General features: G+C 35.8%; 1 protein-coding gene across 1 annotated transcript in view; it reads right to left on the minus strand.

Annotated features, from left to right (window-relative positions):
* Nucleotides 1-13,529, minus strand: part of CNTNAP2 (contactin associated protein 2) — a 1,195,621-nt gene that overhangs the window by 604,602 nt on the left and 577,490 nt on the right. Inside the window, exons 5-8 of the mRNA XM_064443813.1 lie at nucleotides 12,430-12,633; nucleotides 10,028-10,212; nucleotides 6,689-6,832; nucleotides 240-504 (exon numbers count right to left, since the gene is read on the minus strand). Coding sequence (XP_064299883.1) covers nucleotides 240-504; nucleotides 6,689-6,832; nucleotides 10,028-10,212; nucleotides 12,430-12,633 — 798 coding nt within the window. The remainder of the gene's footprint in view (nucleotides 1-239; nucleotides 505-6,688; nucleotides 6,833-10,027; nucleotides 10,213-12,429; nucleotides 12,634-13,529) is intronic.

A 13,529-nucleotide genomic window follows, 5' to 3' on the forward strand; every position in this document is an offset into this window, starting at 1 on the left:
GAATCAATGCTGCCTCACAGATAAGGGGTGATACGTTTTCTGGTTTTCGTGACAGAATGAAGAATATTTTTGTCTTCTTTTTCAGTCTAACAACTGTTTTAGTATTCTTCTACCTCTTAGTGAAACATACGATAAAGGACTCTATAGTTGCAATTTAAAATTTTAAATTTTGTAAAATTATGTTCTAATTTTTAGGTCCTATACCAACAAAAATTACACCAATTAAAAAACCCACTTACCTGATGAGATGTCTATTCGGTTCTTCTTCACTTGGGTGACATTGATATGGACGCTGACTTTGCCCTCATTTATGTCAATCTCCACATTCCCCAGGTCATCTGCAAAGTTGCTGAAGACAAGAAGTCCATTGGGGTTCCAGGTTCGGAAAAGGAAACTGACTGAAAACAGATCATGGCTTGGACGACCAGGAACCTCAAGGTAACTGGTGGCATTGAAAAAGACAGGCACTGTATGTGGCTCCACACAAGAAAAACTTAAATTTCCCTAAGTAAAACACAAAAGAAGCAAAAACATAAGCACAACGGTAAGATTCCACTAAATTAATAGCTACATCTAGAAAAGTATTTTAGGTTTAATTCAACCTAGAGACTCCTGTGATCAATGCTAATTGCATGTAAAATGTGTTATTAATATAATTATTGTAACTATTATGTTGTTGCTGGTGTTTCTGTTTTGCCTAGCAGTAGTCCCATTATATTTTGTACTGTACATACACACAATAAGAGGCAGTTTTTGCCCTGAAGAGTTATAGTCTAACTAAGATAAAGCTTAGATGAAAGCATTAATATTCCCAGTTCAAAGACGAAGAAATGAATCACAGCAAAACTTGGGCTTGTTCATGGTCACCATAGGGGCCTATAACAGAGCAGTAATCCATCCTTTTATGAAAATACAGCTTTCCAAATACCCTTACAACAATGTGTCAATCAATACAATACATGAGGTGGTGAAAGAAGGATGTATAACACCTCATGAAGAGTTAGCCTCTCTGTAATGTTTTCTAACAGATAATACTAGATAAGCTAATACTTCATTTCATAAAGCAGAAGGAGTTGGAGTACCTGATCATGAACAATGCCTAATATTTGTAGTGAGTCAATAATTTGCTCTGTAAAAGAAACTGCAGTTTTCACACTGTAAAATTTTATTCTTTGGGAAATTTACAAAAATCCAGTCAACTTTATTGATTTCCAAGGCTTTAAAATGCATCTGTAAACAAGACTAGAACAAGGGACATTAATTTTTCACTCTGGTTCTCCTGTCATTTCTCACAGAAGACCACAATATTACCATTTTTTCTTTAGAAATCAGAAACAATTTGTAACAATCTCTGTCCAGAATTGACTTTTTAATGCATCAAGGCAAATATAATAGGAAAACTTCCTCTGCTGAAGAATTCCTCTAGGGTGTGGCAAAGTGGATCCTATTCTATGGTTAGGTTTTCTGATGCACTGTGGCAGATGGATACTATGCGGCAATTTCAGAAGGAAGAATTTTATCTGGTGCAGTATGGAAATTACTACCATGATCAAGATAGCAATTCCTTTGATATTTATTAGTACATTAAAAAGATATTAAGGGTTGAACAACATTTTTGGAGGTACCTAGATGTTTAGAGATGAGGTTCACCTACGCGCTGTTCAAAATCCCAATAGGAGTCACTCAACATCTTTATCACATGAATATTTTTAAACTCCATATTACTGGTTTCCTGATATAAGCAATCATGTCACACGTTTTTGTATTCATAGTGTATAAATGCATCTTAAAGTTCATCTTGTTGGAAGTAAGAGAATTTGGAAGCAAGATAGGAACTTTATGTCTGAAAATGTGTGGGAGGAAAGTTCTAAGTAAATTTTTTTCAGAAGTAATTGTTTTCAGTTGGAGATGGGCTAATGACACCAATAAGGAAGCAAAATTTAGCACTCATTTACCAATGTCCACGCCTGTCACTTTTTAAAAGAACAACACATCAGAAAACACCTTATCTATGTCATAGCAAGATACAACCTGTGTGGCAGTTTCAGTTTCTTATATAGTATTTCCATGTCAATACTAAATGAATAAAAATAATAGTCTCTTGAGCACTCAGATAGATTCTTAGATTTCTCTGCATAACCTTTCTGATCTTTTTCCTACAGAGTGTCAGAAGTTGTACTGCCACACAGTCTACCTATGAAGGCCAGTAGAACTAGTAGCAACTAGACTATCAGGTTGGCAGCCTCCATCATTAAGAATTAAGAATTAATTAAGAAACACTGATGTTTCCAATAATCTGGAACTAGAGAATAGATTTCTTTATACTGATCTCCTAAAAGATTTGTTCCTACCTTTATGATAAAATCTCAGCATTACAAACCATGTTCTTTTCATAAACCCATGTTCCATGGATAACTAATAATATCTAAAACAGCTAAAACAACTACAGGAAGCTTTTAAATTACAGCGTGATGAGACAAATTACAACTCTTTTCTGAGTAAAGGCAAAAGACCTCCCCTTATCTCCTTCGGTGCTAAGCTGCTTGGCTATTCTGGGTTCTTTTGGTTTAAAAGTTGCCTAGAGATTTTAAGTTTTCAGCCAACTGAGCATTAAATCAAAACAGTTAACTCATTTGTTTGAATAGTTTTACACTGAATATTTCCAAGTGTGCTACAGAATACTTTTGGTTAAACCACAAGCTTTACATTAAAAAAAAATGCTGGAGAGTGGCTGAAATACCCTCTGTAAACCTTTATTAGCATTCACAGTGTAATAGTCATGCTATGGATTAGAAACAACCTCTTTTATGTGGTTAAGGCAGTCCTTTGTAGACACAGAAGGTAACAGCATTTTGTAAGAGCTGATGTCTCACAGTTAGTCACAGATGCCAGTTAAGTAGTGCTCAGAAAGCATTTTGTTACACGTTTTTAAGACTTCGTTTGCTGCCTTGTTACGGAGAGGAACTAAAAATTTCCTCATACCAAGAAGGCTTTCATGTCCAATTGACACTCTCCTGTCATCCTGATGCACGGGATACTTGCATGTATAACGCCTATTAAAGTTAATGGCACCAAATGAATTCAAATCCTTTTTCACACTGGTGAATGCATTTATTATGAACAGCCTAACTGCATAAAAGATTTACTGAGGAAGTAACATATCATTCTAATTTATCTGCTAGCTAGTATTTTCCCTAGTGAGCTATTTAGAATAATCTGAACTGGATTACTGATTCCCTCTATGACTGTAATTCACAAGACAACTCTTAAGTAAATCCCATCTGATATAGATTGCTCACTAGGTCTAGGTCAAGTGTTTGAGCTAATCTGCAGCTTGTGTCTGTAAGAGCATCCCCATTTTTCTGAGAGGAAGAGATCCTTTTCCATGGATTCCAAGTGACTTGCTGGGCAGTGACATCTGGAAGACAACCATATACTGGGTATTTATACTTAAACTGTCTTATCATAGAATTTTTCATACTAGTTTGGAAGGGAAACGGTGAAAACATCTTCATTTGGGTAGTTTGAGCTTTGCATCATGACCTTTAATCTGTGCTGCAAATTAGCTTCATGTTTACTTCTTATAAATCAGTTTTGCCTATCCACATTCAGATGTTATCCCTTGTGGAAATACTACTGGGTCTTAAAACTTAATAGAGCTACTGGCTGAATACATAGCTCCCAAAAGAGAAGTAATGAGTTTATTAAGACTACAATACCTGTTAAATCAGGATGGATTATACAGTACAGGCAATGTACTGTACGCTAATGCTTATCATGTTATTTCAGTATTTTTCTCAAAATAGCTTATTACTCATCTTTGAGCTTAACTTAATGTTCACTTATATAAGTAATTTAAAGGAAGGCTCATCTTGAGTTTGTATGTGACTGCACTCAGAAATACATGGCATAGGAGGTGCAGAAGTGGGTGGAGCACAGACCTTGTGGATGTAAGGATGGAAAGTAGCAAATAGGATTCCTCTCAGCATTTTTCAGTTACAGTCTTTAAAATTGGAGAGACTATTCTCTGGAAACTAAATACAATTAGTATTCATACTGCCTGCCCTTAATATACCTCTGAGTAGGAAAATTTGATAAAATGACTAAATTCCTAAACTCAAACTTCTCTGGACTTATACTTTTAGCTGCATATTCTAGTCTCTTCTCACTAGTGGAAAAAGGGTCAATATTCTTCAGTTATGCAAGGTAATGAAAGTCCTAAATAAGAACAACAATAACTGCTCAAGACCATTCACCTGACTCGCTCTTCCCAAAGAGCTGTTGCCACTTTATATATCACAAAGGACTGCCAAACTTCTTTTTCCCTTATTCTTACCCTCTAAATCTAAGAGAAATATGTTATTAAAGTCAGTTTTGAACTTTATCTAAATTCAGAATACTTTTAAATTTTCTTTAACATTCTTACTTTTCTATAAAATAAAGAGATGCTTGATGGTGCTTTTTGCTCATAACACCTATGGATATGAGACCTGACCATTTTTTTAACTTTAATTTTCTTCAGAGACAAATAAAGATCATCATATGATTATCATCTTTGATTCTCTAGGCCTCCTTATTCTATACAATTAATTCAACAACTCCCTTTCACTGTGTGACTTCCGAAATTCAACTAGCCACATGTAAGATTTTTTTCTTCTGTCTCACACCTCTTTAATATCCTTCTTTCCTCTATTTCTTCCCCCCTTATGATACGTCTCATCACCATACTGATTACTTTGCTTGTGTTCCACTTCATTACATTTTGTCTGTCTTGCTTCTTCAGATAATACACTGTTTAGGGCACAGTGTGCTTACTGTTATGGGTTTGTACAGGATCTCCTACAATGGAGCTTTGATCCTTGTTGGATTGCTTATGTGCCATCATCATAAACATGATGAACAACAACAGTAGTCTCAACTGAGCCTGTTTTTCGTGCTAAACCAGGCTAAAAACTAGGAGGAAAAAAGCTTTTGTTAGAAACACAAAAATCCATGTTGATTCAGTTAGAGTAAATTTGATTTTGCTTTTGAAGAGCTGAAACAATTTAAGTAATTCTACTGAAAACAAAGGTCACTTCTATTTTAATAGCCATTCTCTAATTGGAAATCAACAGAACCATCAAATTAAACTAGCATGCCATAGCCTCTTGATGTAGCACTAACTGCCAAACCTTCTTATGTGTATTTTATTTTCATGTTACAAGTAACAGAATCTTAAAAACAAAGAAACAAACAAAAAAATAAAAACCAGACAGATGATTTTACAGACACTTTACAGGCCTGCTAGCTATGCCACTCTTTTGCAAGGATAGGATTTGCACTACAGAAACCCCTTAAGAAACACTTATTTTCAGGAAGAGGCTTTAAGAATATGTCCTACTAACTTGCAGTGGACTTGACTGTGCAAAATGGAAAGATTACTTCTCTACAATGATCCTTTTCTAAATCAGGCATCAATCCTTGAAAATCATGGTTACATGACAAGCTTAAAATGGACTGCAGGCAGGAAAGCACGGGCAATTTTGGAGAAAAAAAAAAAAGTAAAAAATACAGGAGTTAATGCAACTGGGTCAAAACTATTCTAAAAGTGGAGTCTTTCTCCACGGCATATATATCATGCTGTTTGCCTTTGACAATGCTGAAGAAACTGATGTATAGGAAAGGTTCTAAATATCAGGCTGTATGACTGAGTGTGTATAGGCAAACATCACATATTCAAAATTACCCTTTGTATTACCTCAACCATTTAGCCGTAGTGTTCATACAATTATATGGAACATCAGTATTACTATCCAAGGAGTAATCAAATGGTAGTCAGTCCTTTGCACTCCATCATCACTGCATTATGTAAATCTTTACTATTTCTTACATAAAGAGAAAAGCAATAGTGGAACCATATTGTTTGCAGGACTATGTGAAGGCTGTAAACTTGTACAGAAGAGAGCCTTGAACAACTTATTGAGACCATCTCAGACTCATGGCAATAATACATTTGTTTCTTACCCACATTGCCTTTGTATGCCAGCAAGCAATTTTAGGAACATTTAGAGCTTTAAAAGTACAGTAATTAAAGTACATTCTTTCTTAATCACCCTGCCCATAAAGCCGCAAGTTTGAACATGAAAGCAACTCTGAATATTTAAGCAAGAGAAAAAATAGAATAAAATGTTAATAAGTTCTGTAAGCTAAATAATGATTTTTAAGTCTAATATCCTGAGGCTTTTCAGAGCTATCAGAAAGGCCTATAGAAGCATTCCCTTCCAAAGACTCCAGCAATCCAACTAGCTCTGCAGGGATGGAAGATACCAGGATTTAAAGCCACAAGAAAGCTGCAATTGATTTAACAATAAATCCTCTCTGTGCTGGTTTTGGGCTACTATAATTTGGGAGAAAAGGAAAGAAGTAATTATTGGTTCAGCTTATTTTCTTTTAAAAAGTAGATATTTGATACTGAAGGATAATTTTGGAATGATGAAAAGGGACCCCAGAAGTAAAATGCTCAGATGAAATGATGAAAAAAAGTCACACAAACGTACATACAATAAGATCTTTGGGTATGCGATAAAATTTGTGTTGTGTTCTATATCATTCTAGTATATCACAAGGATTTCAGCTACACACAATCACAAACCTATTCTTCTTTAGAAGGAGAAGCAGAGTTTAGATGACTATTGAAGTATGCTCTTACCACATTAGAAGGTTCCAATTTCTTCCTCTTGGCAAGGTCAGTGATATTATTGCCATTGTAGTTGATGCTCTCCATGCAACCTTTGAAATTTTTCCTGCTGTTAGAACTTGGCTTCCCAGAAAAAGGCATGCCTCCAAAGGTTATCTTTGAATGAAACAGAAAATGGTAGATAGTTACTGGAGGGCAAAGATTTCTAAACAAATTTGCCATAGATGTATTTGCTGTCTTTGAACACTCAAATATGGCAAATGAGAGATCTGGCAACACTGCTTACAGAAAAAGGAAGTATCAAATAAGCACTGCAAAAGCAGAAAAAAAATCTGTAATGAATTTGTGATTGCAAATATTTATGGCAGTAAATCCCAAGTATTATTACAATTGTCCAAATAGCAAGCAGACACACATCACGGTTGTACATATCTGGACTGTTCTTCTGATTCCTACTAAACAATACCTATTTCAAAGAACTTGGAATAAATGTACATACCAATATTATTCTAAACAAGAGTAGACATGAAATTAGGCAGATAACCTGATTCAAATAATTCACTCAGCTCTAACTGTGTGCCAGAACTCAGACTACAACACAGCAGCTGCAGGCTTCAATACGATCCATTTGTTTCCTTTCATAATTATATATCTACTTCACCTAGAAGAACTTTACAGAATTACATAGTTAAAGATGCTATCCCCTGTTAGACAGAGGCATCTTCCACTACTGAGAACATGCTTTTATCATGTAGTTATAGTCAATGAGGAGTTACCACATGACTCAACAGGCCAAATCAAATCCATAGAGAAGATGAAAACAACGACCGGAATTGTCCTTCTCTTAATGCTGAATTTCATTACCCTAAAAGACTGTGTTATCCAGAATCTCTAGTGCTAAAAAATTAAGAAAAACAAATATTTTACAAACTAAAAATGTTCATCTCTTATGAAGTCTCTCCCTGTCACTCCATAGAGACTATACAGGTCTCTGCTGCATCAGGGTCTTTTCTGAAATGTTTGAAAGTTAATAAATGCTACATGTTTCCATTAATATTTTGTAGCCCAAATGTGAAGACTAAGGGACTCATGAGATTATCTACGTTAAGTATTTATATCCAATAGATGACAGCATAAATAGTAATGACACCTAGCTTCTCTGCCCCACAAATGCTCACAAAAGTGTCTACTTGCAGTCTGTTGCTGAGAGTTGGCGAGCCAAGCTTTTAAATATCATATTGTTAATTGCATTTGTTATTACTGACAGCATAAAAATGCAGCTCTAGGGACACATTTTCCATTTGAAAAGCATGTAAGATATCGCTTTCTATTCCAAAGATGAGGCTTTGACTTGGCATGTAAGAAGAATTAAAGCAATACAGCTGAAAGACCAAAATCTTTATAAACAGCACATACCAGCTATGTAAAAGCATTTTGTGGGACACATCCTCAGGTATTATAAATTGACATGACTTTAGAGAAGATGCAGCACTTTACATGAACTAGAGAATGTGACTGTAAAATTTTAATTGCTGTTAAACATTTTTTGCATGTTATATTTGTGTGTTTGGACAAGCGAAAATGGAAAGGAAAACATTTTGAAGAAAAGGAGAAAACCTGGAAAAAATGCGTACCATGACAGTAAGTTAAGAGGGACTCACAGGATTCTTTTTTTTAACCTTGGAAATGCAGTCAGCACTAACATCTATTCCTCTTTTGTGCTTACTTAACGTTTCTGAAGGAGATTAACCTAGAAACTAGAATCTTTCAGGTTTATCCACTGTGATTAATCCACAAGGGCAACACATTTAAGTTTAGTCTGCAATGGCTATCTCCAAAGTCAGTGAGATAGTTGAGACGAAAGGCAGGAGAAACGGTTAAGGCTCTTGCATTTATATGAAACACAGAAACATGTATACACACACACACAAATAAGTTCCATTAAACACGAGCACATCCATGTACAGGCAGACTGAAATATACCTTTTGAGAACTGCAATGAGGTCTTTAATGTCAGAGAAGAGGGGAACGTGAATCTCCTGGATTCTGCTCTGACTAGGGGTAAATTCATTGTATGAAATATATTTCTTATGTAAACACGCTACAAATATATAGATATGTTTATATATATTATTTTTTTAAAAAAAAAGGTGCAAAAATTGCCCAACCCTGGCTTATGGCATTCAGCCTAACTTTTTCTGTAGTTCACTCACTTGAAAATCTTTCATAAAATCTATTTATGTGAGTTTTCAGTAGCTCAATTCAGATCTTCAGTGCTTGATGAGTAATAGAGGTACAGGCAAATTTGCTCAATATCTTCTCATTATAACTGCTAGTAAAGAAAGCATTCATAAACATTTGCTGGGATATAAGTAGATATTTGATTTGGTAACATTTAAAATAATTTTTTTCAAATATTCATACCATATTCATGATCAAATGATTGTTTGTAAAAATATCAACACACAAGTTAAATCAAACTTTTCTGCATTACATTATTTTGATTCCCTCTCACTGCTTAAAAAGTTGCAAGGATGGGAATACATGTATTTGGCTCAGCCAACCACATTAATTCTCATTAGAAACAGCAAAGAGTGCAAGAAAATCATTATACAATGTTAGCAATAACTAACATGCTGAAGTCCATATAAAAATTTAGAGGAATTGAACAAGTTCATAATAGCAGAAGACAGAGTGTAATGAAACAACAAATCCACATTTACTTACTACCAACACTTATATGCATTAACCTGACTAATAAACAGAAGTTTTCTTAGAACTTTCCAAACTTTTCATTACTTCTCTATAAAAAGAAGTTACGGATGGCATATTTTTGAAAAATCAAGGAAGGGCCTACCTACCTAAGACAAGAAAGATCAAGTTCCATATTTGTAAAAAGGTTTGAATCTGCTTGCTTTGCTAAAAATAAATACTGTCGCCAGAGAACAAGGCTTTCTGATTCACGTGCAAAATTATCACCTGAATGGAATAACAGATTGTATGATACTTTTTAAAATCCACTTCCCACTTACAACAGCTGCTTTTAGATATTTTTAAAGTAGTGTATGCTTAGCTTGCTGAATAACATAGATGTCCCATTTTAAAACAAAAGGCTGAAATTACTCTTACCAGATGGGATCTGGTAGACTAATGAAGAGAAACTTAATTTACACTTAAGAGAGAACAGTGTTGGTAAGAAAATTTCAGGAAATGTAAGGGAAAAAATAAATAAAACACATGTACAAAAAAGTACCAAGACATCTTAAATGGTATTAGTTTTCTTTTATCTTCTTATTGGACTTATCTTCATAAAGCAAATTTGAATGAAAGCAAACAAGTGTCACTGTCTACCTCATAATCCAGGTCCAGGTAATCAAATTCTCCATTGGTTCTGAAGTGCTGCATGTGTCTGTCCAGGGTGAGATTGATGTTTCTCCCATGGCGCTCTATGATGATGGAGTGCCAGTGGTGATCGTCCAAGAGGCTGCCTGTCATCACAGATGTGTGGCCATAAATAGAGCCAAGTTGGTTGCTGCCTAAGATGAGAACAGAAGCAACAGCAATTCTCACCTCATACCAGTTAGGCAAAGGTCTTCCTCTGGCTCTGTCAATATTTCACCTGAATCACACCAGACGCACAATAAGCTGGAGGAATTCAGTCCACTATGAAGCTGAGATCTGCCCAACAGAGAGCTGCTGCCATAAAGACAAATAGCTAGACCAAATGCAGCAAGTGTCTGAGCAGTGAACTGTATAAATATGTATTCATAATAGTAGTTTGAAGGCAAACCGGAGAAGCAATACCAACTTTCAGTTGTAAAGTTGTTTGCAGCTAGGGGTTTTCTATGTTTTGATCCCTATGCTAACAGAAATGAAAAGCTGTCACCTTTGGGCCAGGTCCTGAGCCTCCCTGGAACTGTACTGATTTACAGCTGCTGAGGAAGACACCATGCCTTGTAACAGATTTTGGTAACAAAAGGCCTTTTCAGTCTGAGTTCTACACTTTCTAGGCTCTGTCAGTACAGCTATACCAATGAGCATACAGGAGAAGGCTCAATGCAGACTGAGCTAACAGAAGCAAAATATGTCTTCTACTAGCATAGATCATTTCCTCCTGCAGCAACCTTCCTGTTCTGGAAGTCTAACTACTAGCAAGAGTACAGTTTTGCAATGCTCTGCCATGTTTTCCAGGCAGCTTTTGCCAGTGCAGCTATGCTAGTTAGAGATCACATCTCATTGCAATCTGACTGACAGAGCTAAGCCAGCAAAGGTTGATAGCATGGATCTCAGCTGAAGTAGCAAATGACTAATTCAGCATTAAGTTTAAAAAATTGCTGCACTGCCCAATAACTCTGTGCAATCTTCCATGTTTTGAATACATGAGGACCCTAAAGCATTTCTGGAGCTGAGAATTTCTTACCATCAAGCATGCCTGCAACTCAGACATTAAGGTTTGTGCATGTTGATACCCATACTGCCTTTTTGCTGAAGGTGCCCCTTCAACAGCTGTTGGTTAAAAAAACCATTAAAAAAAAGATCCATGCATACCCATGAGCCTCAGTTTCTTCAATGCAAAGTCAAATCCAGTGCAAAGTGAAACCTAAATCCACCCATCTCTCTCCCCTGCCTTCCCCCCTGCATTGTTTGAAACGACATCACTGGATTTCATCAGGCAAAATTAACATCCTTCTCTACTGACTCTGGTGCAAAGACAATACTCTCAGCAGAGGAGGAGTAACACCATAAAACATTACTTTTGTTTATTAAGTGTGTGTGTCACAGGGCCTATTCCCATTTATCAGTTTAGTGATTTTAGATCATCCCTACCAAGCACATATATAGAAGTTATAACAGCTTATATTGACAGACTGAACTGAAGAGTATGGAGAAACTGGAAATGAATGGGTTAGTGTTGCAATTAAAATTGTTAAAAATAGATAACTGCTTTCCCCCTCCTCATCTGCTCATGTTGATCGTTAGAAAAAGAGCAGGAGAAAATGTTAGTGGAAGTAATTACTATACAATGTAAATAATGAACAGAATAATTTAGTCTTCTCATGTCTGTAAGAAAAATAAGGAAAGTTACATGAAATTTTTTTCTAAAACTCTTTTGTTTGAAGGGGGAGAAAAAACCCCAAACCAGATAAATATGGGTTTTTTTCATTATAAAGGTACTTTATAAATCCAGTCAGTCATTAGCCTGTAGTCTTTCACTGGGAGGGAAAAAGGAGGCTTGAACTCCAGTAACACACAGAGGATTCCATGATGTTTGCCTGATAAACCGATATGTCTTCTTTCCTTTCTTGGTCCTACTTCTCAGATTCTAGGAAGGCTGCCGAACCTCAATTTCATGTGGCCTGTAGCTTCCCAGATTGATGCCTTTTTTGCTGCAAGGTTCCTAAGGGGGACCTTTATTCCCCTAGGACTGATGTCAGTGTCCTTCTTTCACAGAAAGACACAGCTGAGGCCAAATATATGTCTAGCAAGGCTTTTATTGTTTGTGGCAAGTTTCTAATGACAATATATTGCTGATCCTGTTTTTCTGTATGATCTTATTTCCAGGATATGTCTCAGAGTAAAAAGGAAGGAATGGAACAGAAAAAATATGCAGAAAGGGAACGAACAACATTCTCACCAAATTATCTGATTAAAAGATGTGCTTACCGTATTACTGGGAAAAAGGATGTAATAGTTGACCTAAAATGTTTGTGGGAGAGTGGAAAAGTACACAAAACTAAACAATCAAAGCATACCTAAATTTAAATTTAGAACAAGTTTGGCTTTCTTCAGTTCCAAGGTGATATAGTCTCCTTGCTGTCCTTCTCCATGGAAAATTACCCCTTCGCTTTCAGAGGTCTTAAATTTCAGAGAGATGACATCTTTCAGTGTTTTCATTTTCTTGTTCCTGAACCTGTATGGTAACACTACGTGGCCATCAAAATTGATAACATCAGCCCCTAAAGGAAAAAGCAAATAACATTGTTGATGAGCGATTATATATTCCTGTGGCCACTGGAAAAATAGACATGCCATATGTGGATTGCACCTGAACAGAATAAAAACCCTGTGAGTGTGTTATGCATTGTAAAAACATTTTCTTTTGACCATAATTTAATAATATAAAAAGTAGGAACCAGGCAGGATGTAAATTTAATCCATAGGATATAAAACAAGCAGATTCAGGGGGACAAATGCTACAACTGTACTCAACATCTTTTTGTTTCTCTTAAATATAGTTGCTGCCATGCACACTTTATTAATTGAAAATAAACTTTTGAGTGGTCATTAATAACTCATCTGATACTTCTTTAAAATACAGTATAGGTATTTGTGAGGACTTAAACAGTAAGACATGAGCCCAAAGAAATTGCTTAGCAATTTTAAAAGATTCCTTGAACTGTACGTAAATCATAGGCAGAAGCCTTGTCTAGTTCAATTTTATATGGAAGTCTTGGGTAAGTTGTGACGTCAACTAATTATAAGAAGAAAAAGAAGTTCTGTCATTTGGGCTAATTTTTGTTCCAGGTTTGGTTTTATTCAAAATCTGGGAAGAAAATTTAGGGTTGCAATCATTATAATTTAAAGTCAACCCAATATTCATATAAATGTTGCATAATGGCACTACAAAATTTCATGTTGTCTTATTTTCATGACTTAATCTCTACTCTAAAAAATGAGTCACAATTTTCCACAATTTTCTGGAGGCAACTGAAGGAAGTTCTACCCAGCAGGAACATATATATCTATATCTTGTTGTCTCAGAGCACATAGGCCCAGTCCTCTGCACATGCGCCTGGCCCCAGGGTCATCTTACAACATATGGGAGGGGAGCTTGGACCCCCTGGAACCCTCT

The sequence above is a fragment of the Phalacrocorax carbo genome, chromosome 2 (assembly GCF_963921805.1).
Source record: "Phalacrocorax carbo chromosome 2, bPhaCar2.1, whole genome shotgun sequence".
Lineage (NCBI taxonomy): Eukaryota > Metazoa > Chordata > Aves > Suliformes > Phalacrocoracidae > Phalacrocorax > Phalacrocorax carbo.